Source organism: Brienomyrus brachyistius, chromosome 8, assembly GCF_023856365.1.
Source record: "Brienomyrus brachyistius isolate T26 chromosome 8, BBRACH_0.4, whole genome shotgun sequence".
Lineage (NCBI taxonomy): Eukaryota > Metazoa > Chordata > Actinopteri > Osteoglossiformes > Mormyridae > Brienomyrus > Brienomyrus brachyistius.
The window spans coordinates 9,690,359-9,711,201 of record NC_064540.1 but is presented as its reverse complement, the minus strand read 5'-3'; the positions used below and the strand labels follow the sequence as shown (position 1 = coordinate 9,711,201).

Sequence of the window (20,843 nt, the reverse complement as noted above, 5' to 3'; positions counted from 1 at the left end):
GCTGTCTCTGTACTGTGCACCTGCACGCTAAGTACGTTCACATACATACCAGCATTTTGGAATTAACCTCAGCACGCTGAATATTATTGACTCACAAATGCACATGTGCACATTGACACATTGTTACTTGATGATTTCCATGGAAAACCTTTTTCTTTTTAAAAACTGCTGGGCCTGGCTAAAGTTTGAGCGTTTTACTACGGTACAGTAGTAAGCAGTACACTTCTCATACCAGCGTCTGGCAGGTGGTTCTAGCTGCCACAGATAATATAGAATAATATATAATAATAATAACGATGATGGTGAAATGTTATGTATTTTGAATTGCATCTTCTGGTCTGTGAGTGAAAGAGAAACTTCTATGGTTCTTTCAGTTCTATGGTTTTATGTATCAGATCATAATAAAAATAATCATCTTGTCCTTTCGCGGTTCTGAAATTATTTAAATCTAACCTCAGGTCTAAAACAACACACAACAGATTCCACACAACAGGTCATAATTTTTTTCACAAAATGAAGCCAAAATGGAGAGGCAATGTGTGAAAAACTAAGTACACTCCATGACTCAATAGCCTGTAGAACTACCTTTTGCAGCAATAACTTGAAGTCATCGTTTTCTGTATAACTATTAGTCTCTCACATTGTTGTAGAGGAATTTTGGCCACTCTTCTTTACAGCACTGCTTCAGTTCATTGAAGTTTGTAGGCATTTGTTTATGCACAGGTTTCTTAAGGAACTGCCCCAACATTTCAATCAGGTTGAGGTCTGGACTTTGACCAGGTCATTGCAACTCCTTCATTATTTTCTTTTTCAGCCTTTATGTTGTAGATTTTACCCAATTTCGGCCAAGCTTTACCTGTTGGACAGATGGCCTCAGATTTGACTCTACAATACTTTAGTATACAAAGGAGTTCATGATTGACCCAATGACCCTAAGATGTTCAGGCCTTGTGGCTGCAGAATCAGCCCAAATCACCCCTCCACCACCATGCTTGACAGTTGGTATGAGGTGTTTGTGCTGATATGCTGTGTTTGGTGTTCGCCAAATGTGGTGCTCTGCCTCGTCGTCAAACACCTCCACTTCGGGCTCGTACATCCAAAGGACATTGTTCCAGAAATCTTGTGTTTGTTCAGATGCTACTTTGCAAACCTAAACAGTGCTGCCATGTTCTATTTAGAGAGAAGGGGCTTCCTCCTGGCAGCCCTTCTAAACAAACCATACTTGTTCAGTCTTTTTCCAATTGTACTGTCATACACTTTAACATTTAACATGCCAACTGAGGCCTGTAGATTCTGAGATGTAGCTCTTGGGTTTTTTTCATTTTCTCTGAGCATTGCATAGTCTTACCTTGGGCTGAATTTGCTGGGACGTCCACTCCTGGGAAGGTCAAATTGTTGGGACATCAAATTGTTTGGAAATGGCCTTGTAACACATCCCAGACTGAAGGGTAGCAACAATAACTTCTCTAAGATCATTGATGTTTTTTTTTTCCTTGGCATTGTGTTAACAACATTCAAATGCTGCAGACTAGCAAAACTGCCAAAACGTCTGCTTTTATAGAGGTGGTCATACAGTACTTGCTGATGATCAATTAATCAAGTGCATTTGATTAGCAGCACCTGGCTGCTAGTTACCCTCTTAATTGCTGTGGAAGCATTAAGGGTTCACTCTGTCATACTTTTGATGCATCAATTTTTCACACAATGCTTCTGCATTTTGGCTTAGTTTTTGTTGAATAAATAATGACGTGGTGTAATATGTTATGTGTTAATAACGGGCACTTTTATTGATCCTCATGGAGAAATTCTTGTAACACTCCCCCAACTTGCTCTCTGTGTGTCCTGACACGTAAAACCCTCGAATCGGCAGAAGGTGCACTTTCATTTCCGTGTAACTGTCACGGGACGCTGGAAGCCGGTAGGGCGAACAGGCAGGCGAGCAGACAGGAAGCAGGCAGACAGGCGAATTACGGGGCAAACTGGGGTTTTAATAAGGGAATCGGGGGAACGGATAGCGGGTAACATCTGACGCGACTAACATCAATGACAGACAAGGCAAACAGGTAAGACCAGGACTTAAATAAGACAGGACCAAGCAAAGTAAATGGACAAAGCTGGAGACGATCAGGGAAGTACACGTGGGTAATCAGGGGGCGTGGCACACACACGAGGAGCGGACGGAGCGGGCGTCACAGTAACTGTATGGTAAAACATTTTTATTACACTTTATTACCACATTTGCGCTTTTGGAAATGGCAGCCCATTTGCTAAAAATCATGTTTATTTACATCCTGCTCCAGTTAAAAAATACTGGAGGAATGGACACTGCAGTGAAGTAGGAGCCATCTTGTGTTCAGAAGTTCAGGTTTTGAAATAAAAAAAAATTTGAACATATTATAGTTTTCAGATTTTTACATGATAGACAAGGAGGACATTAATTTGCTGCATTAATAACTGCTGGGCCTGGCTAAAGTTTGAGCGTTTTACTACGGTACAGTAGTAAGCAGTACATTCTCATACCAGCGTCTGGCCACAGATAATATAGAATAATATATAATAATAATAATGATGATGGTGATGGTGAAATGTTATGTATTTTGAATTGCATCTTCTGGTCTGTGAGTGAAAGAGAAACTTCTATGGTTCTTTCAGTTCTATGGTTTTATGTATCAGATCATAATAAAAATAATCATCTTGTCCTTTCGCGGTTCTGAAATTATTTAAATCTAACCTCAGGTCTAAAACAACACACAACAGATTCCACACCAACAGGTCATTATTTTTTTTCACAAAATGAAGCCAAAATGGAGAGGCAATGTGTGAAAAACTAAGTACACTCCATGACTCAATAGCCTGTAGAACTACCTTTTGCAGCAATAACTTGAAGTCATCGTTTTCTGTATAACTATTGGTCTCTCACATTGTTGTAGAGGAATTTTGGCCACTCTTCTTTACAGCATTGCTTCAGTTCATTGACGTTTGCAGGCATTTGTTTATACACAGGTTTCTTAAGGAACTGCCCATATATACGTAAGAATAACATACTTATTTCTCTAACCAATCTAATGATAGAATACATATCCATGGAAAGAATTGCAGCCTTAAATAAAAATAACATACTACTGCTTGAGAAAAACTGGGACCTGTTCTTACACCATTTCAACCTGCAAAGCAACCTGGCTAATTCTACATACATTTCTATAAACATTTGATAAACATATAATCATAGTCCCTACACACCCACGTGTGAGCACACTAGAGAGATAGAATGATGCCGCTGACATCACATTGACAGGTTGGGTCAAAGGTCACGAAGATCAAAGGGTCAAAAGGGGGCAGGGCCAGGCAAGGCCCAGGTGTGGGCCACATGACGTCACAAATATTGTTCATGGTTGTTAATAATTTTTCCAGATGTGTGGGGGGTATGAAATTAGTTATGGTTGGTTATTATTTATTTTATTCAATTTGATTTAATTCAATTGTGTGCTTATGGATACGAGTGTGATTATGTCTGAAATGCTATAGCCTGTGCTATGAGGGTCAAAAAAAATGATCGAGTGTGACCGTCTGCTACCGGGGTCTGCCGCTGCCGTGTCGGAAGGTGAATGATTCCGGAGGCTGGAAATGTTGCGGATACTACAGTCCTCTGCGGCTGGGTCTCTGTAGGCTGGGTCTCTGTAGGCTGGGTCTCTGTAGGCTGGGTCTCTGTAGGCTGGGTCTCTGTAGGCTGGGTCTCTGTAGGCTGGGTCTCTGTAGGCTGGGTCTCTGTAGGCTGGGTCTCTGTAGGCTGGGTCTCTGTAGGCTGGGTCTCTGTAGGCTGGGTCTCTGTAGGCTGGGTCTCTGAGGCAGGGTCTCTGCGAGCTGGCCCTCCGCGGTTTCCCCTCTGTAGACTGCGTCTCTGTAGGCTGCCCTTCTGTGGGCTGCCCCTCTGTAGGCTGCCCCTCTGTAGGCTGGGTCTCCGTGAGCTGGTTGTGTCTGCAAAAGCCTCGGACATTCTGTGTTGGAGCGAGTGTTGTACGAGTATGAAAGAAACCCTGTGAAAGTGAGAGAGCGTAGAATGAGAGGAGGTGTGTCCGACGTTATCCTCCTCCAATGAACGCTTTGCACCCTCCCTCCTGCAGTGGTTCGGATGTGTGTCTGTGAAAAGTGGCCCCCCTCCCTCCTTTCAAATTAATTTTCAGGAGGACCTGAACTCGTGCAGATAAGTCAGAATTCTCAAAATTCTGCGATAAAAACTTGGAACAGGTGTATGGGGAAAAACTAAACAGGATATGGGTAAAACTACTGGACCCCCCAACTTCAAACAAAAAATAACTTGTTATATACTGTAAGACAAAATGTCAATTTGATGTGTGGCTTTTCTATTCTGTCGCTTAGCCGACAGACAGGTGCACAAACGTGGGAGCGCTGCGGGGGGTCAGACACTACCCCCCCGCTCCCCCTCCCCGCCACTTTTCACAGACACGCATCCGAACCGCTGCAGGAGGGACACTATGCTAATTCTTTTCAGTTTTCAGTCTTTTTGTGTATGTGTATTATTTCTGACGTTTTTGAGTGGTTTGCCCCTAACCCAATTTCTTCCCATAATCCATACGACAAATTTGCAACATTAATATTGCTTATGGTATTTCAGGAACTACTGCGATATAGGATGGCATATTGTAACATAAATACAGGCCGACCTGCGCAGAGATTTTATGGAGATGAATGATCTTCCCATTATTCACAGTAATATTAGCCTAGGGACGGCATGGTGGTGCAGTGGTTAGCACTGCTGCCTCACACCTCTGGGACCCGGGTTCGAGTCTCCGCCTGGGTCACGTGTGTGTGGAGTTTGCATGTTCTCCCCATGTTGTCGTGGGGTTTCCTCCAGGTACTCTGGTTTCCCCCCACAGGTGTGCCTGTGTGAGTGTGCCCTGCGATGGGCTGGCCCCTCATCCTGGGTTGTTCCCTGCCTTGTGCCCATTGCTTCCGGGATAGGCTCCGGACTCCTGGCGACCCAGTAGGATAAGCGGTTTGAAAAATGGATGGATGGATGAATGCCTTTATTGTCATACCATGCAAGTACAAGTATACCGTGGCACCAAACAGTGTTTCCTCTAGGACCACAGTATGAAATACAGGCAGCAAGTGACAAAGCAAGGATTTTCACAGAACCTACAGTGCAAAACAAAGGACAGTGTGAAACAGGGGGGCTGGACACAAGACACAAGGTTTATATACATATGATGCAACAGTGCTAACCAGTGCACCACCATGACGCTCCCACAATATCGCCCACTTTTCATTATTATTATTATTGTTATCATCATTATCATCACCATCATTATCATTATTGAGCCTGTTAGCCTTGCCATAGCACTGAGAATATCCAGCATGGCCCCAGAAAATGGCTCTCGCTTCATAACAGTGCCATGAAGTATGTCCTCAGCCTATGCAAATAGGGCAACTACTTGCTCCCACATCGCCTTCAATCTAAGAGCCTTGCTTGGTGGGTGACTCACTCATCAAATGGCTTCCCTCAGGAAGTACTCGTCTGTAACAGAACACAAACATACCTGGTACTCATCAGCTGTTCAAAGGGGCTAAGAGGGTGAGCATGCTGTTGCTTGACGGTCACTTTGCAGTCGAGTTCTGTTACAGTTTGATTTACCATTTGTCTGGATATTATAATTACAGTGTTGCTGGCTGCTCATTTTTGTAGAGTAAAATGTGACAGAGTTGGCCATGTCGCTGACAGCCGCTAAGATTCATTCTGACAAGTACGCCCGTGCTCTGAAGGTCACTGTGCACTCTGGCACTTCCAAACGCTCAAGGAGACAGAGCAGAATGAAGACAACCAGCCCGATGATGTATTTCTAAAAAGAGGACATTGGCTATACATGGTATCCATGGTAAAGCATCATCCTGCTAATTGGTAACCACCCCATAAACATACCTTATTCAGTAAAATAATTCAGTCAGAACAGCGGCGGATGGCAGCATCGAGTGACTTCATTGCCGGCCCAAATGGACTCGTCAGGCTGCTTGCTGGCAAGCAGCACTGAAAGCGTTCGGCACAGTGGCTGCATTGAGAGGAGCACAAAGACTGGCATTGTTTCAGCAGTGGGCTCAGCTACAAGCTCATTGTCCCAAACCGGCTCACGCTGGTCAGTCAGGACCGGCGGGGCTCACTTTGCCTTTGTACCAGCTTAACAATGGTTCAACAGAGGACAGAGCTGCCTGTAACGGTGATGCTTCATGGGACATTTTGGGCCCTCTGGCACACACACAGCAGAAGAGAAGACTCACATGAAAGGTGCTCACCTTATCAATACACCGAGGCTGAAAAAACATTTATCGGTCAGACGGATGTTAGCTTTGGGCCACGGCGCACAGAATTCAGTGTCAAGCCCAAAATACAAACGTTCTCTGCACTAATACCAGGGAAGTCACACACTTTCCTTTCAGGAAGAGAAGGTTGCCGACGGTGTGCTTTTATTAATCTGGCGGGCTGCATTAGCAGAGGCTGTGTGCCTATCCAGTCATGCAGGGCAGCTGACCAGGATACCATGCAGCAGCTATTTATACCCATTTAAGTGCTCAAGCCAACACGATGATTCAGGTGCCCTGTATTCTAAAGCATTACATAAGCTGCATCAGTCTGAACCCCCAGTGATTAACAGCAGAGATTTTCATAAAATGTTCCACGAGAATTGTGCCATAAACTTCCCATAAAATGCACCACATGGCCCCCAGTCATTGGATCTAAATTAAAGGCATGTCATCTTTAGAGCACCTGGAAATGCCTTAATCTGGGCTTGTAGATTAGGAAGCAGTGCAGGCACAGGGACACAATCAGGCGGGCTGCAAGGTTACTTTATTTCAAGTGAGAAATGGGATGGGTCACACAAGCACATCCCCTGTTACACTATTACATGTTATGTTGCTCACACAGCCAATTAAACAAAAAGCCAAAACATTCGAACAAAAAGCAACCCACTGCTACCAAAAAGAAAATTTTAAAAAACGGAGAGGCGCCGCCGTCGCCTAGCAGCAGCCTGCAGCACTGCGGCTCACGAGGGAGGGGGAGCCCCCCCTGCGTCCGCACCACCCGCCTCGCTGCCCTCACTCAGCTGCCTCTTCATCACCATCTCCCTGGCAACACAGGTCACCTGCCCATTGGCCCCATTGGTCACGCCCACCCTGTGGGAGAGAGCGACAGGAACGGGGATTAATGAAACCGAACAAGCTGGTTGTAGAAAACGGTGGATGCAGTCAGTCAGGCACTGAGACCTCTCAGGACCAAGCATCTGCCATTAGGCCAAGTCAACAAGAGACGCATAAACTTACTTTTGCTGGGACTCAGCCTGGGTGATCATACCAGGCTGATTATGCTTCCCAAAAAAGAAAGTGGACCACCAGTGGCCAGAATCCTGCCGGGGAAGACCTGAGGGGACAGACGCAGTTCATTTAGGTCAAGGACAGCAAACCATGGGAAGCTTTGAGGACGACAAGGACAACGTGTAGGAACATAAACATGTCTGCTCCCAGAGGCACCCCTGCAGCACGGTACCTGGGTGGTGTGGGATGAGCTCCCCAGAGGACTCCAAGCTACCACAGGAGCTGCTGCTGGAGGTGGAACCGATGCGCCCTGCAAGAGCAGCACAGCATCACAGGGCTGCTCCCAACCGGGCTTAGACCCAAAAAACAGGATCTGTCCAGCGGGGCAACCGCTGCAGCTCACATCTCAATCTGTAGCCTCTTCAGCTTTACTGTCCTTCTGCCCTTAGGCCAGCAGCTAAATACGAGGGCTGCTGACAGCACCTGCAGTTCTGGGCATAGTCTTTATAATGTACATGAGCACGAATACAGCAAGAGCAAATGGATGCCCTTATTGTAACAAGATGCCTTTGAGGGGGTGGTGATTACTGTAAACATGCTGGATACTAAGTGTTGTTACTGCATTTGTAAATACCAGACATGGGAGTAGAGCATGACCATACTAGGTCTCCCTTCGAGCCTCGACCTTAATGCCTTAACATGCGGCTGTGATCTGAGGACTCACTGCGATAGTAGTCATGGGCGGCCACGAGGGAGCCACTGGATGGGATGGCTGCCATTCCTCTAGCCTTGTGCACGCAGTGATGGAAACCCTGGAGAAAGAAGGGTCAGGGTGAGAGTCACAGTAATGCTGAAAGCCAGGGTCCCTGAGGCACAGAGCGGACGAGCTGGAATGAAGCGGTTTATACACCACTCACCGTCCTCCCACCCCCCACACCTCTGTGGCCAGCAGCCCCCAGGATCCATCAATCCATGTGGTGGTAATCACCCACGCCGAGGTGGCTGACTCTGAATCAGATATGGGGGGTACGCAACGCCTAGGAATCCATATCGAGTTTGCAGAAGACAGACTGAACTAGCACCACGTTTATAAGATACTGGACTTGCTATTTGTACTGATGTACACTGGAATTATTCGGGGTTCACAAACCCAGTCTTTCTCCAAAAAAGATGCAGCTTTAGGGTCGGAGCACATGGACAACCAGCACCCCAGAGGCAGTTTTCAGAGTTAAGGGTTTTTAACTAGGGTGCAGCAGTGATATGATTATTCTGCCAGTCATAGTATTAAACCTTTAGGATATGGGCACAAGTGCCGCACCCATCGAGTAACACACCCCCAAGGACATCTGAGAAATTCGAACCGTACCAAGGCTGAGCCTCGCCTGAGTGAAGCCCTGATGGAGTGCAGGGTCCAGAGACAAAAGGGGAAGAAAATGGAGCTTCGGCTACACTGTCAACCCTGTAGCTACACAAGAAAGCAAACAGATTTAATAACTGAAAACCTTTAGCTGCAGACGCTGCACGGGAGAGGTGTCACGGTGGTCAACCATGGGTACGTGCTAATACCAGACTCCTTTAATTACTGCCAGAGGACAATGTGGGGCACTTCATGGTGCGACAGTCCTTTCAAATGAGCTTGTTCACTCGGCCACCGTGCGCATAAAAAAAGAACATCAAACATATGTAGCTCTGAATAACGGATTACACAAGGCGCTGTGCGCACGGCGTGGATACAGCGGAATTAAGGATGGATCGCTGCATCTTGACAGCCACCAGTCCAAATCAACAAGCACCCCGCCGGGAACATGGCACAAAAAACTCACATCCCCAAACGGATAATACCACGGAAAACGAAACTAGGCGATGGAAATCTGCTATTTTTTGACCGATGTGTACGTTTCTGCGCAGTTCGCCATTTTATATCCATCCTCTGTACATTCACGTAAACAACTTTCTCCTGCTAACCGACAGACTCACCTTTTCGACGTCTGCCGATGTTAAAACAGCACCAAAAGTAGCTCAAGGTGTCTGTTGGCAAGGCTCAGAGGAGGAAACGCTAGGCGACGGGGCCCATTTGTGATTAAAAAATTGGGTAAAACCCTCGACAACCGTCGTACTGATCAGTCGACACGAACCTTCTACAGAAACAATGACAGGGGGTATTTATATATTTCGAGGTGACGTCATGCCCTCAGGACACGTGATCGGCCTCGAAGCGAGCGTGTCTCCGAAGAAGACAAAGGCTTGTTTGGCAGCACGACAGAGAGCGGGGGATAACGAAGGGAGTTTGTGGTAAACAGACCAACAAACAAAAACAAACGCAGAGCCGATAACCTCTACGAATTACTTAGTGAAGGTGAAAATCACTCTTTAATATTGGAGTTAATATGACTAAGAAAGCAGATGCAAATTTTCAGCTAACATGAGGCGATTAACAAACGTCTCCATTCATTCATTCGAGTCAAGATCGCTAGAACTTACCCAAGGCATTGTGTGTGTGGTTTGTTTTTATATATATAGTGTTAATATCACAATCGTGTACTGTATTTATTCGTAGGGGTACTGAAATAGCAAATCTTGCTTTAAGATTGTTTGCCAGTATGTTACAGCCGGTCTACAACCTGAGAGTATACGGATATATATGATGAGTTACGAGTTCAAATGTAAGCCAGCTTTTATACCCAAGGGCGTAGGTTTGGATTCAACATTGGTAAGGATTAAAATATGAGCCCCCATCCCCTAATCGCACACGGTACACCACAGTATTGGTAGGTGCATGTCCATACCCAAATATACTCCATGTGGTTTTGCAGCAAAAGGCGTTGATACCAGTAATCTGCTAAATAAATACAAATGCAATGCCATATCCTCCATGTATCATACACAATGCTAAACTGGTAAATCAGAAGGCCTCGGTACGCGAAGGACCTACGAGAGAGGAGGCGTATAGATCCCGGTGTGCATCCGAAACATGGTGTTGAAAACATGCTATGTATTTTTAAGAATTTAAACCAACAAAGGATGTGATATTGCCTGTAAATCAAAACGCCTACTTATTTTATGATAATGTTTTGACCACAGAGCTTCCGGATCCAAAAACGGAACGCAGACAGTGAAAAACAGTATTTCCGGAACGTCTCGTAAAGCACAAATTGTAAAGCAATACATTAAATGTAAAAACGTACTTCCCTGACCGGGAATCGAACCCGGGCCGCGGCGGTGAGAGCGCCGAATCCTAACCACTAGACCACCAGGGAGAGATATGAGGTAGTTTAATTAGGATTACTTAAGTTAATAATTAACGAAAAAAATACTTACGTAGAAAGCTGCTGTTGCAAATCTAATGTTAATGGATCACTATACACAAAATCGTCTAAAGGAAAACTTTATTTATATGCCAAAATATAACAAATGACAATTTAACAAATTCCTTTCAAGACGCAAATGTTATCCCTTACTTGCACTCAATAATCCGCTTTCTTGGCATTAGAAAACACATAATTAGGTTGTTTCAATGCATTACTATATTTACCCACCACCATATATTACGCGCCTTTAAGCATCGTATCCATTGTTCTGGCGCAATCTAGTAAACATTATATGAAATGTGGCAGACCTCTGGGGATGGCAGCGTGCTATAAAGAAAGAGGTATATATTGACAGTAGGATTTAAGCTGTGGCATCCCGACCTACAAATCCTTATAGCTCCAGCAGGACCGTCCCCGTAAATGGCCGTCGCTAACTTAAAACAGAAGGCAACAGAAAATGCGGCAAAACAATCAAATGCTAAACTGACAGTGAGAGGTTATCTTTAGTGAAACTGACCTGGAAACCTAACACACCGCAACAGTTTTTAAGTCTCTGAGTATACGGATAGCCCCCGCCCCTTCCCGACTGACATAGCACAGACACATTAGAGGCATGAGCAACAATGGTGGTTTGGATGCATGGCACGGAAAGCAAGCTACAAAGAATACAAAATAGTAACCTTCTCCATCTGTTCAAAAAAATGATTAAAAAAAACAGGCAAAATAAACCCATGACTGCGAAAACAGTTTTTCTGCTCCAAGAGAATCTATCGTAAGTATACTACTCAGAAGCTGTTTTGCCCCCCCCCCTTACATTTATTTTTTCAACACTGAACCTGACAAATATAAGGCAACATTTGAGTGCAGACCCCACATTCACCTGGGTACAGCATGGTTTCACATTCTGATCGGTAGACTCAGACGCCTGAGTAGAATGCTGGAAAATGCAAAGTGAGCACTGAGCTATTAGATGGACGCTATTCCATTTCCTGTGGGCTTTTGGCTACTTTCAGGATGCAGGATGCCGTTTCCGTTTGGTAGTGTTTTCTCCTGCCAGTCACCCCAAGGTAGTAGCTGGCAACATTGTTTAGATATGCACTATTCATATCCATATAGAAAAGTGGAACCAAGCAGTATAAAATAGTTTAGAATACAAAAAGGTGTCATGTGTTCACAGCTTGCAGTGCCCAGTGATAAAGTGAAGCTTGTCATCAGTGTTTGAGTATGTGCACTGGGGGGGGGGGGGGGGGGGGGCACAGGGCGGTCAGGCTAGCTATAGTGGGGTGGGATGGTGAGTGTGGGGGGTCTCCAGGAGAGGGGCGTCGATACTCCAGCGATGGCACGGGATCCTGGCCACGTCGCTGGGGAGGGTGGGCACTGGTAGCAGCACTGGCTGGGTCATCAGGGGAAGCTGTCCTGGGGGTCGCCCTTCTCAGCGGGAGAAGTGGCTCCACTACCATTCATGGGCCCTCCAACCACCTTTTGCTGTAGGGGTGGGAGTAACAGTCAGGTCAGGGACATCCAGGAGGAACAGGGAGTCTCCAATAGTGAAAAAACAACATGTGGTTCCTGACAGATTAAGCTCACTCAAAGTGACAATATGAATAACTGCACCACAGTACAGCTGCAGCCACATTATGGCACATCATGCTCCCTGATTATCAGGTGCTATATGAAGAACCCAGAGTACATGGGGGGTTTTCTGAAGGCCACCCTCCCCACAACCTTACCTTCATGGTCTCCATTCGGTCTTCAAAGGACCTGAACGTGGGCGAGTTCCTGCAGGGTAACAATGAAAAAAGGTTCGGCCGCGTCGACGGACAGCAAACGATCGACTGCATCCCGCCGTATGGGGTGAGGTTTCTCTGGAGGACTCACATGCATCCTGGGGAGGGGGCGGGACTGGAAGCTAAAACACGGAGGAACGTTCCGGATAATGGCATGCACAGAGCGTGTCGGAACGGGCAGACGGCTCACCTCATTGCAGGCATACTTATCGAGTGGCGAATGGAGTAGGTGCCACTTTGAGAGCAGTAAGGAAACAGAGAAGGTAACAGAGGTTAAGGCAGTGAAGGTGCTCAGGACGAGGCCACAAGCGCAGGTGAAAGTGGCAGAAGGCAGCTCCATGGGCAGACACTGAACACCAAACTGCATGGGAGACTTTTCACTACATAGCTGCGGCACCCAACAGCAAGAGTAAAGGCCACTTCACACCAAGAAAAGGGGGGGGGGACACTACAATCAAACTAATGTGCTTATTTCTGCTTAATGTACACACCTATTTGTATACAATTAATTTCCAAAAAAAATCCTGTTTAGTACTGCTTGAATCGGGCACAGTAAAATTTAAGTTTTTGCATTTGGTGTGAAACGGCTGTATCAGAGTGGAAGGTCATGTGATCAGAGCTGAACCAGCCCAAAGGGCACATTTTACAGCAGAATGGGTTAACAGCGAAACAGAGCTTAACCTTCACTTAACAGAAAACAGCTAAACTAAATGACACAGTATTAATAATAATCATCATAATATGACAGCTCGTGTCTTACCCAAGTGATTGTGAAAAAGGCAGAGCTCTGTTTAACCCAGAGGAAGCGATAAAAAACAAAAGGTAAGAAAAACAAAACATGGGAGGGAGGGAGATGGGTGATGGGCTCACAGCGCAACGGCCAGGCAAACATGCCCCCCGTGTGTGGAGGGGGGCTGAGCAGGGGCTGGGCGCCACAGCAGCAGGGGGTTAGCAGCGACCAGTGGCGTAATGGTGCCTTGGTGGGCGATTATACCGTTATACCATATAACTGCGCATACGCACTTCTCCTTTGACTGATATGCGTTTCTGACATTTCCAGGCGAGTACCTGTTTGCCTACCACTACACCTCATCAAAACCAATGGCTCATCAAAACCAGCCCCCGTGACATGATGACCGATATCACAAACATGCCGACAGATTAATCAAGTCCATCCTATCAGTGTGTACAGTTCACCCTTCCGGATGAGGAGAATCAGATGGTGAGAACCAGGGTGCCGTTTTAACCCCGGCGTGTCTCTGACACACCCCCACTCGTCAGATGGGAAGGACATCAGCAGGGAGTCGCCACCATCGCAAAGATTTATCGATACTTCCTAATGATGACCGTGCACTATCTGCATGGACTGTAGGTGACGGCATTCGTATGGTCCAGCACCCGTGCAAATCACAAGACGAGTGAAGAGGTTCACCAGAATTACAGATCAAATACAACCTGTTCTTTGCTAAATTAAACACAAAACACTCGATATTTCCAAACTGGTAAATTCCCACAAGCAGACAGCCTTTTAATCACGCGAGTATGGCAGTGTTGGCAGGGCTGGAGGGCACACAACTTAACCCATCCTGACCGCACCTAACCACACCTCGCGATACATCTCATGGTATCATGCTTTAATACTGGTTTAAAAAGTGCCTGTGTAAGAAACATTTAAAAAAATCTCAAAAATAGCACATAATCAATATGGCCACCCACTTGGCAGAGGGGAGTGGCTAGGGGGCGCCACACTGATCAGCCAGTACAAGGTGTGAGGGGAAGCGCTACCTCATGTCTCCGAACTTGCGACTGATGGCCGTGCCCATGTTGGACAGGGCAGCTGATGTCTTCTGGCTGGCCTGCGACAGGGTTTCCTGAGTTTTCTTGTACCTGCAGGTCAGAGGAGAGAAACGATGAGGCAAGCAGAATGGAGAGCAAGTGAAACAGAAGCGCGCTGCATTCTGGGATGCACGGTCAGCTGCACCTAACTGCTGCACTTGTTCCATACAAAAGACTTCCTACTCAGGGCTGCCTGAGGGCCAAAGCCGCATGCTGTTCCCAGAGAACCAAGGGCTATAGTGTCAGCTCATGGGATCCAGGGAGCAGGAAACAGCGACGGGCAGGAACAGGAGACTACAGGAAACTACTACCTAACTGAAAATATGCATCATCAGAAACCAGAAATATCTGCACAGGCATTTTATATTTTATCAGTGGCTCGGTGGGGTAGGGATCTGGATCTGTATCTGTTCCTGGAAGGTTGTGGGTTCAACTCCCATACCTGGCAGAGTAATGATATCACAGCCCTCGAGCAAGGCCCTTAATGCCAGCTACCCCAGGGCTGCTGGATGCCGGCTGACCCTGTGCTCTCACCTCAAGCTCTCCTCTAAATAAACGTAAATATACATGTACGCCTAGTTACAGTCAAAAAGAAGCACAGGTAAAGAGTCAGAATATGTGCTACAATAAATATTAGAATGGCAGCTCAGTGCAGCAAATAAGGCGGGGAAAGCTCTGCTCTGCCCAGGGCACTGGCATGTCAGACAGCCTGAACAGCACTGCCGCTCAAAAATGAGACAAGGAACAAGTTTGTTAGTAACAGTAATTAAATGACGTGTGAAAGGTCACTGCTTCCTCAGAAAGGCAAATAAAAATCACAAGGGATGAACCATCAGTAATCGACACTGACATCTGCAGTACACAAATGGGGAAGTTCAGGGGAAATCTTTTAAAATATCGGCGAGCAGAAGTCCAACATGACATAGCAAAGGCCTTTTTACACCTCGGCATCAACAGGCATGGCTGGGATCACCTCAGGGTTAAGGACCCCCGCTTCAGGGTTAAGGACCCCCGCTTCAGGGTTAAGGACCCCCGCGTCGCTGACAGCCATGGGCTTTTGGTACGCCAGGCCCTAGGTGGAGCTGCGTGGAAGCAGAGCTGAGGGGGACGTGAGCAGTGCTCCAGCCCCTAGGGCTCGACCAATAAGGTTTTCTCAGGACCTACAGCAATTGAGTAACCAAGAAGACCAGTAACCAATACACATTTGCCATTAAAAATAAAAACCTTGGTGTCAAAATTAAGAATAGCATAAAATAACACAAATACCTTTAAGCATACATTTAAGAGAGAACTCCTCAACATTATCTTAAGGACATGTGCACGGGGCACCCAGCAGCATTTCTTATAAAGTTAACTGAAAAGGAAAAAACAACAACGCACGTCTCTGAAGATTTATAAAGTAAAAATATATAAAACCACTACAAATTTGTACTTGAATTTGAGACTCTGTTCATAATCCCAGTTCGACAGCACCAGATGGTGGTGTAGAAAGCAGTGCTCTCCAGTGAGACGGCTTCTGTTCCTCTCAAACTGCAGAGACTTCATTGAAGACGCGTTCATTTGCAATTTGTTTTTTTGCTAGTCAGCTGGCTAAACTACAGACCTGCTAATGAACTTGGTGATGTTCGCAATCGTACTCAAGTGAGCCCAGTGAGGCTCAACATTAGCTTTTGTCATGACAATCAGAGGCCTGTAACACCATCTCCTACGGGGGAGTAATTTCACGTTCTCAATATGGTAGCTAAAATAAGTTCCATTTGCACTGCAACTAACGTTACATACAGTGATGTTTACACAAACTCATTTTTGTTACCGTTAACTCCATACCACTGCAACAAAGTGCAGCTTCAGTGTGGGGGCATTATGATGTTTATTGCAACTGTTGCAATAGCTTCTGCAACTTCTGCAACACCACAGAAACACAGTTCCGCTCACTCACCAGAGCTGCTCCGGACTGCACATACATTCCTATATACCTGTCCACACCACTGTAGCTTTCAGTGCGGATTGGTTACAAGTCAAGAGATACAGTCTATCAGATAGTGCTGTGTGCGGAACATTGCCTGTGTAGTGGTGACTACAGAGAGGTGCCCGCATCAGAGCCCAAGTAGCTAATTTTTTAAATTAATTTCTCAGCAATCAGAAAGAAAAAAAAACTATTCCAATAAGCATAACCATGTTGAATATCGAATCCAATAATCGAGCAGGCTGATAATCGGTTGACCCCTACCAGTGTCCCAGGGCTGCTGCTTCAAAGCTGATCAGAGAGGAAATAATATCAGTTACTGTGCAAGGCCTCACTGCAACAAGGGGCCATGGCTGGGGAGGATCTCCAGGTCCTAATCAGGCTTCCGACTGCAGCACCACAGCCCTGTTCATCCAGGGACCTTGAGCTGAATGTGTTTCTGAGAAATCTAATCAAAACACTGGCAAACTGCTGCCACAAAAGCTGAGGGAGGGGCAGCCGGGCTGTAGGCGTGCAGCCGTGGCACTACAATCCAAAACGGAAGCTTGAGTAACAATGAAAGCAGCCATCTCGCGTGTGAAGGAACTCAACTGCTCTGTACAGTCACTTTCACAGGTAAAACGATCTCATTTACAAAATCACTGCACACCAGCCAGGAACCAACGGGAAACCCTGACAATGCACAAATGCAAACTGCAATTCAAAATATTTTCTACTTCAAAATAAGCCCTAGTAGCCTGCTTGACGAGGGAATTTACTGGATTTGGAAGCTGTAACTATAGAGGTTCATTTTGGATGCAAAATTCTGAGCATCACTGGACAGACGACCCACGTAAACCGAGAGGAAATGACCAGAGTTGGGAACTAGAGACGTCACAAGCAGATCACCTGCAACGGGTTCAGGTTCTGCCAAACTGTTGATGCTGAGAGACACCTACAAACACACGGTGCAGTGCAGGTAAAACAGGGGGAGACATGTCAAGAGAGATTAGACTGAAGATCAGGGGCCTGTTTCACAAAGCAGGATTTTTTGCTTAGCCAGATAACTTGTTGGACAGTCTGGGGTACATGGAAGTGGATGAAAATAACGTCCATTTAGCCCAGACTACCATAAATCTGACAAGTTATCTGGCTAAGTAAGAAAAGAAAGTTTCGTGAAGCAGCCTGCAGAGCAGCGGTACCTGGTACAAGCTGAGAAGCTACAATCAACAGCACACTAGGGGTGAGTGCAGCTACCTGATGAAGAGCCTTCAGCAGGACTAATCAAAACAGACCATTTCTTAGGGGACTCAAAAGAAACAAAAGGTCTTCTGACGACGCGAAGACGACGATGGCCCAGGGGCTTAACCACAGGAAACCACTCCGGACACAAAACTCTACCAGGGCAGAGCTGAGTGCAGCAAAGCTAAATGACACAGATTTTACAACCATATTTTAACAACCTACATTTCTGTTCAGAAAATAAATACTGTACTCTACCAGAGGTACAAAACTGCATGAAATGCCAAAATCGGTAAGTTCTTAATTTAGCGATAAATGCCAAGTGACGGCTCATCCATTCAGGACAGACACCAAAACCAGCCCAGACTTTTACAATGGCACTGAAGCGGTCGCAACACTCAGACCCCACCCACATTCCACCTTCCCCAGCAGCCAATCGGGGGCTGGCTTAGCTGCCGGCCAGATGGCGCATACCCAGGGCATTTGCTGGGGCAGGCTCTCTAGTAGGACAAGCGTGAGCAGCAGGCTGTAAAGCTGGTGTCACTTTGCACTGAAATATATACTAACGCAGCCAACTTTCATTCTGCATTTAAACATATGACACTTTTCTGGCTACATACTGCATCGTAATATTCTGACTTCAACAGCAGACAGGAAATACAATCTTCTCATAAATATAACAACTCTAAACCATAAGACAGGGCAACGCACGACCCCTTTCAAGACTACAGTGAAGCGGCATGATTAGCAATCCTGATAAGGGATAGAGCATTTCAGGGGCTCAGGGCCAAAAAAGGGCAGAGCAACTGACAGCCGGCTGAGCCCACTGAGCTAGCTGGCTTCATAACAGGCTGGAGCATAGGGTCAGGACATGAATTACGAACAGGACGACCACCGTTATCACTCAGCGACAGGCTGGAGCACAGGCTCAGTGTGGAAAAAATGAAGATGGCGACTACCAAAATTTACAGGGCACCATGATCACTCAGGAGACAGGCTGGGGAAGGAGGAGCAGAGGCACTCACAGGTCAGAGGTGGTCATCTTCTCATTCCACTCTCCTAGCTTCTCTGTGGTCCTCACGTAGCTGCAACGAGGCATGACAAACAGACATCAGGTAACTCCAGCTTTTTCCGGGTTCTTCTTAAACTCTTAAAAGCTGCGGGAAAGCCTTAGGAGCCCTGCTTTCACCGTCTGTACCCCAGCATCCCAGTAGACGAGCAGAGGCCACGAATACAGACACACTGGCTCAGACATCCTGCAGCTGTCTTTTACAGTCAGACACCCTTCACATCAGAGATGGACACCGGTGAATGATTCTCTGTTCCCTGACTTTCTTTTTAAATCTGTAGTTAAACGGTCACTTTGCACAGATCTCGAGCTTTTCACCCCCAGGCGGCACCCCCGCCCCCAGGCGGCACCCCCGCCCTCACGCAGTGGATGTCTGCATGTCCTGCCAGCCGCGATTCAAGTTCTGCCGCAGCTCCTCTAATGGTGTGAGGCCCAGCCTCCTCTTCAGCTCCCCTGAGTGCCGTTCCTTGGCACACAGCACCTGCCGCAGGGTCTGGATCTCATCCTCCACCTGCAGGAGCGTGAGGCACAGTGACAGGGAGGCTCCGGAAAAATCTAAATCGCTGCTAAGTATGGATGTGTATATAGTACATCTGAAGCGGCACTTTAGTTACATGGTTAATGTGACCTGACCTACAAATGCACACGCCACACATCCGCGGAAGAGGTGAAGCCGTATGGGGACCCTGCAATGTGAGATTGTACCTTGCTGAGCTCCAACTTCAGCTCCTCCTGCTCCTCCTCACTGAGGCCCGGGGGCAAGCTGCCCTCGCTCATGTTGACAGCGCCCTCCTCAGGCAGCTCCGGTGCAGCATCTGCAAGTGGGCCCTTGTTGGGAGAGTTCAGGTTGATGTCTGGAGCAGAGAGTCAGAGTAAAAAAGGGAGGGATGTAGCATGACTCACCATGCACAGTCGGGCTCCACCTTTCCTTCAGCCGCCATCGCGGTCATTTCCTCAAACCGGAGGCTGCGCTGCGTCTTAACGGGCAAACAGCATAGCCGCTGCCGTCTCACACACAGCTATATATATACACATGTAAAATGTATCATACTGCACACACGACCCAATCAGCAATGAATCCTACAGAGAGCAAAAGCGACACATCATCGGACGAAATGAAACCCGCAGAAAGGCGGCGGCCTCAATCCCGTAAACACACAAGCGTATCTGCCAAAACAGGGTGCGTAGCCGGACGACAAGCAATCGGACAGAAGTCCAACGGGGCAGCGCTATCCAGATAAGCACCACCATGTCAGGAATCAAACAGCGGGAACAGGACTGCAGCCCCGGGCGCGTTTTTAGCTTAAAAAGGAAAAGGAATGAAGAAAAAGACGGAACGTGCCGCCGCAAGGAGACCGTGTTTACCTTGCCCTGCGGAATCCATGGTGGCAGGTGTGTGAATGTCGACGCTCCTTTAATACCTGCTAGAAGCAGAGGGTATAATGCACTTATTACTTCTTATTACTGACCGACAACAAGTAAGTGACAGTAAGAAACGTCGCCCCACCGTAACAACAAGCTATCCACTGGCAGGCGCTCCGTCACCTCACTCGGCTCGGTGCGCTCGGCTCTATGGGCGGCGTCCTTCCGGCGCGGATGGTGACGTAACGGAGCCTGTCCACGTCCATCATGATCATAATAATAATAATAATAATAATAATAATAATAATAATTTATTATTATTATTATTATTATTGCAGAAGCTACTTTAATCCTGAGATAATAGAGACAGCACGATAACCAACGCGTCACCATTACCATCCTGAGTGGCACTCCGTCTCCTTTTCCTAATTAATTAGCTATATCGGTCATGTGCGTTATATTTTTACGTTTAAATGTCTGGGGAAATTATATGAGGTTAACCTAATTTTTGGTCAAGTTTTACGCAGTATGATAATACTTATTATTATAATTAATTGATTAAAATTCAGGTTTTGCTTCAGAAGTCTATCAAGACGGGATATAAACAGGACATGTAATTCAATTTGAACAATAATTGAACTAATTAAGTTTATTATAATTCAGGGCACGTTCTGGAAAACAGGCTGCAGGGTACCTCGATCAAGCTCAGGTCGCTACAGCACCTGGAGCTAGGCAAACACTCGCAATAAACGCAGCTTCAATGTGCTGTGGGAGGCACTGTTCCATCATACCTCCAGAATTGTAGGTTCTAGTAAGAGACATGTAGTAAGGTGCACTCACTGCAGCCCTGTGCAGGAAAAGTGGATATAGAGGATAGCCGAAATAAGGTTTTTTTGTTTTTTTTTAGTGCTAAATATTCCACAGGGGCAGATTCAGATTCTGCAAACTTGATCAGTGCTTGATTAGTGCCT

The 20,843-nt window shown here is 46.4% G+C and overlaps 2 protein-coding genes and 1 non-coding gene across 5 annotated transcripts; all 3 read right to left on the bottom strand.

Moving 5' to 3' along the window:
• Positions 1-6,842: 6,842 nt before the first annotated feature.
• Positions 6,843-9,463, bottom strand: LOC125747113 (pancreatic progenitor cell differentiation and proliferation factor B-like). Its single transcript, XM_049021884.1, has 5 exons — positions 9,301-9,463; positions 8,048-8,135; positions 7,556-7,633; positions 7,333-7,429; positions 6,843-7,185 (listed from the first exon to the last, which is right to left on the bottom strand). Exons 2-5 carry the CDS (start codon positions 8,100-8,102, stop codon positions 7,056-7,058), a joined length of 360 nt encoding a protein of 119 aa, XP_048877841.1. The 5' UTR covers positions 8,103-8,135; positions 9,301-9,463; the 3' UTR covers positions 6,843-7,055.
• Positions 9,464-10,508: 1,045 nt separating this feature from the next.
• On the bottom strand, positions 10,509-10,580 carry trnae-cuc (transfer RNA glutamic acid (anticodon CUC)). Its single transcript has one exon. It is a non-coding gene; the product is annotated as a tRNA-Glu (tRNA).
• Positions 10,581-10,692: 112 nt separating this feature from the next.
• LOC125747111 (tumor protein D54-like) lies at positions 10,693-20,150 on the bottom strand. Of its 3 annotated transcripts, none has more exons than XM_049021879.1 (9): positions 20,018-20,150; positions 19,876-19,931; positions 19,216-19,364; positions 18,873-19,021; positions 18,467-18,526; positions 14,204-14,305; positions 12,609-12,653; positions 12,362-12,410; positions 10,693-12,116 (listed from the first exon to the last, which is right to left on the bottom strand). In XM_049021879.1, exons 2-9 carry the CDS (start codon positions 19,892-19,894, stop codon positions 12,033-12,035), a joined length of 657 nt encoding a protein of 218 aa, XP_048877836.1. In that variant the 5' UTR covers positions 19,895-19,931; positions 20,018-20,150; the 3' UTR covers positions 10,693-12,032. The 3 variants fall into 3 exon arrangements, with proteins under 3 accessions (XP_048877836.1, XP_048877837.1, XP_048877838.1); XM_049021880.1 differs by having other exon boundaries at positions 19,876-19,934; positions 20,018-20,118; XM_049021881.1 differs by lacking the exon at positions 12,609-12,653.
• Between the last annotated feature and the right edge of the window lie 693 nt (positions 20,151-20,843).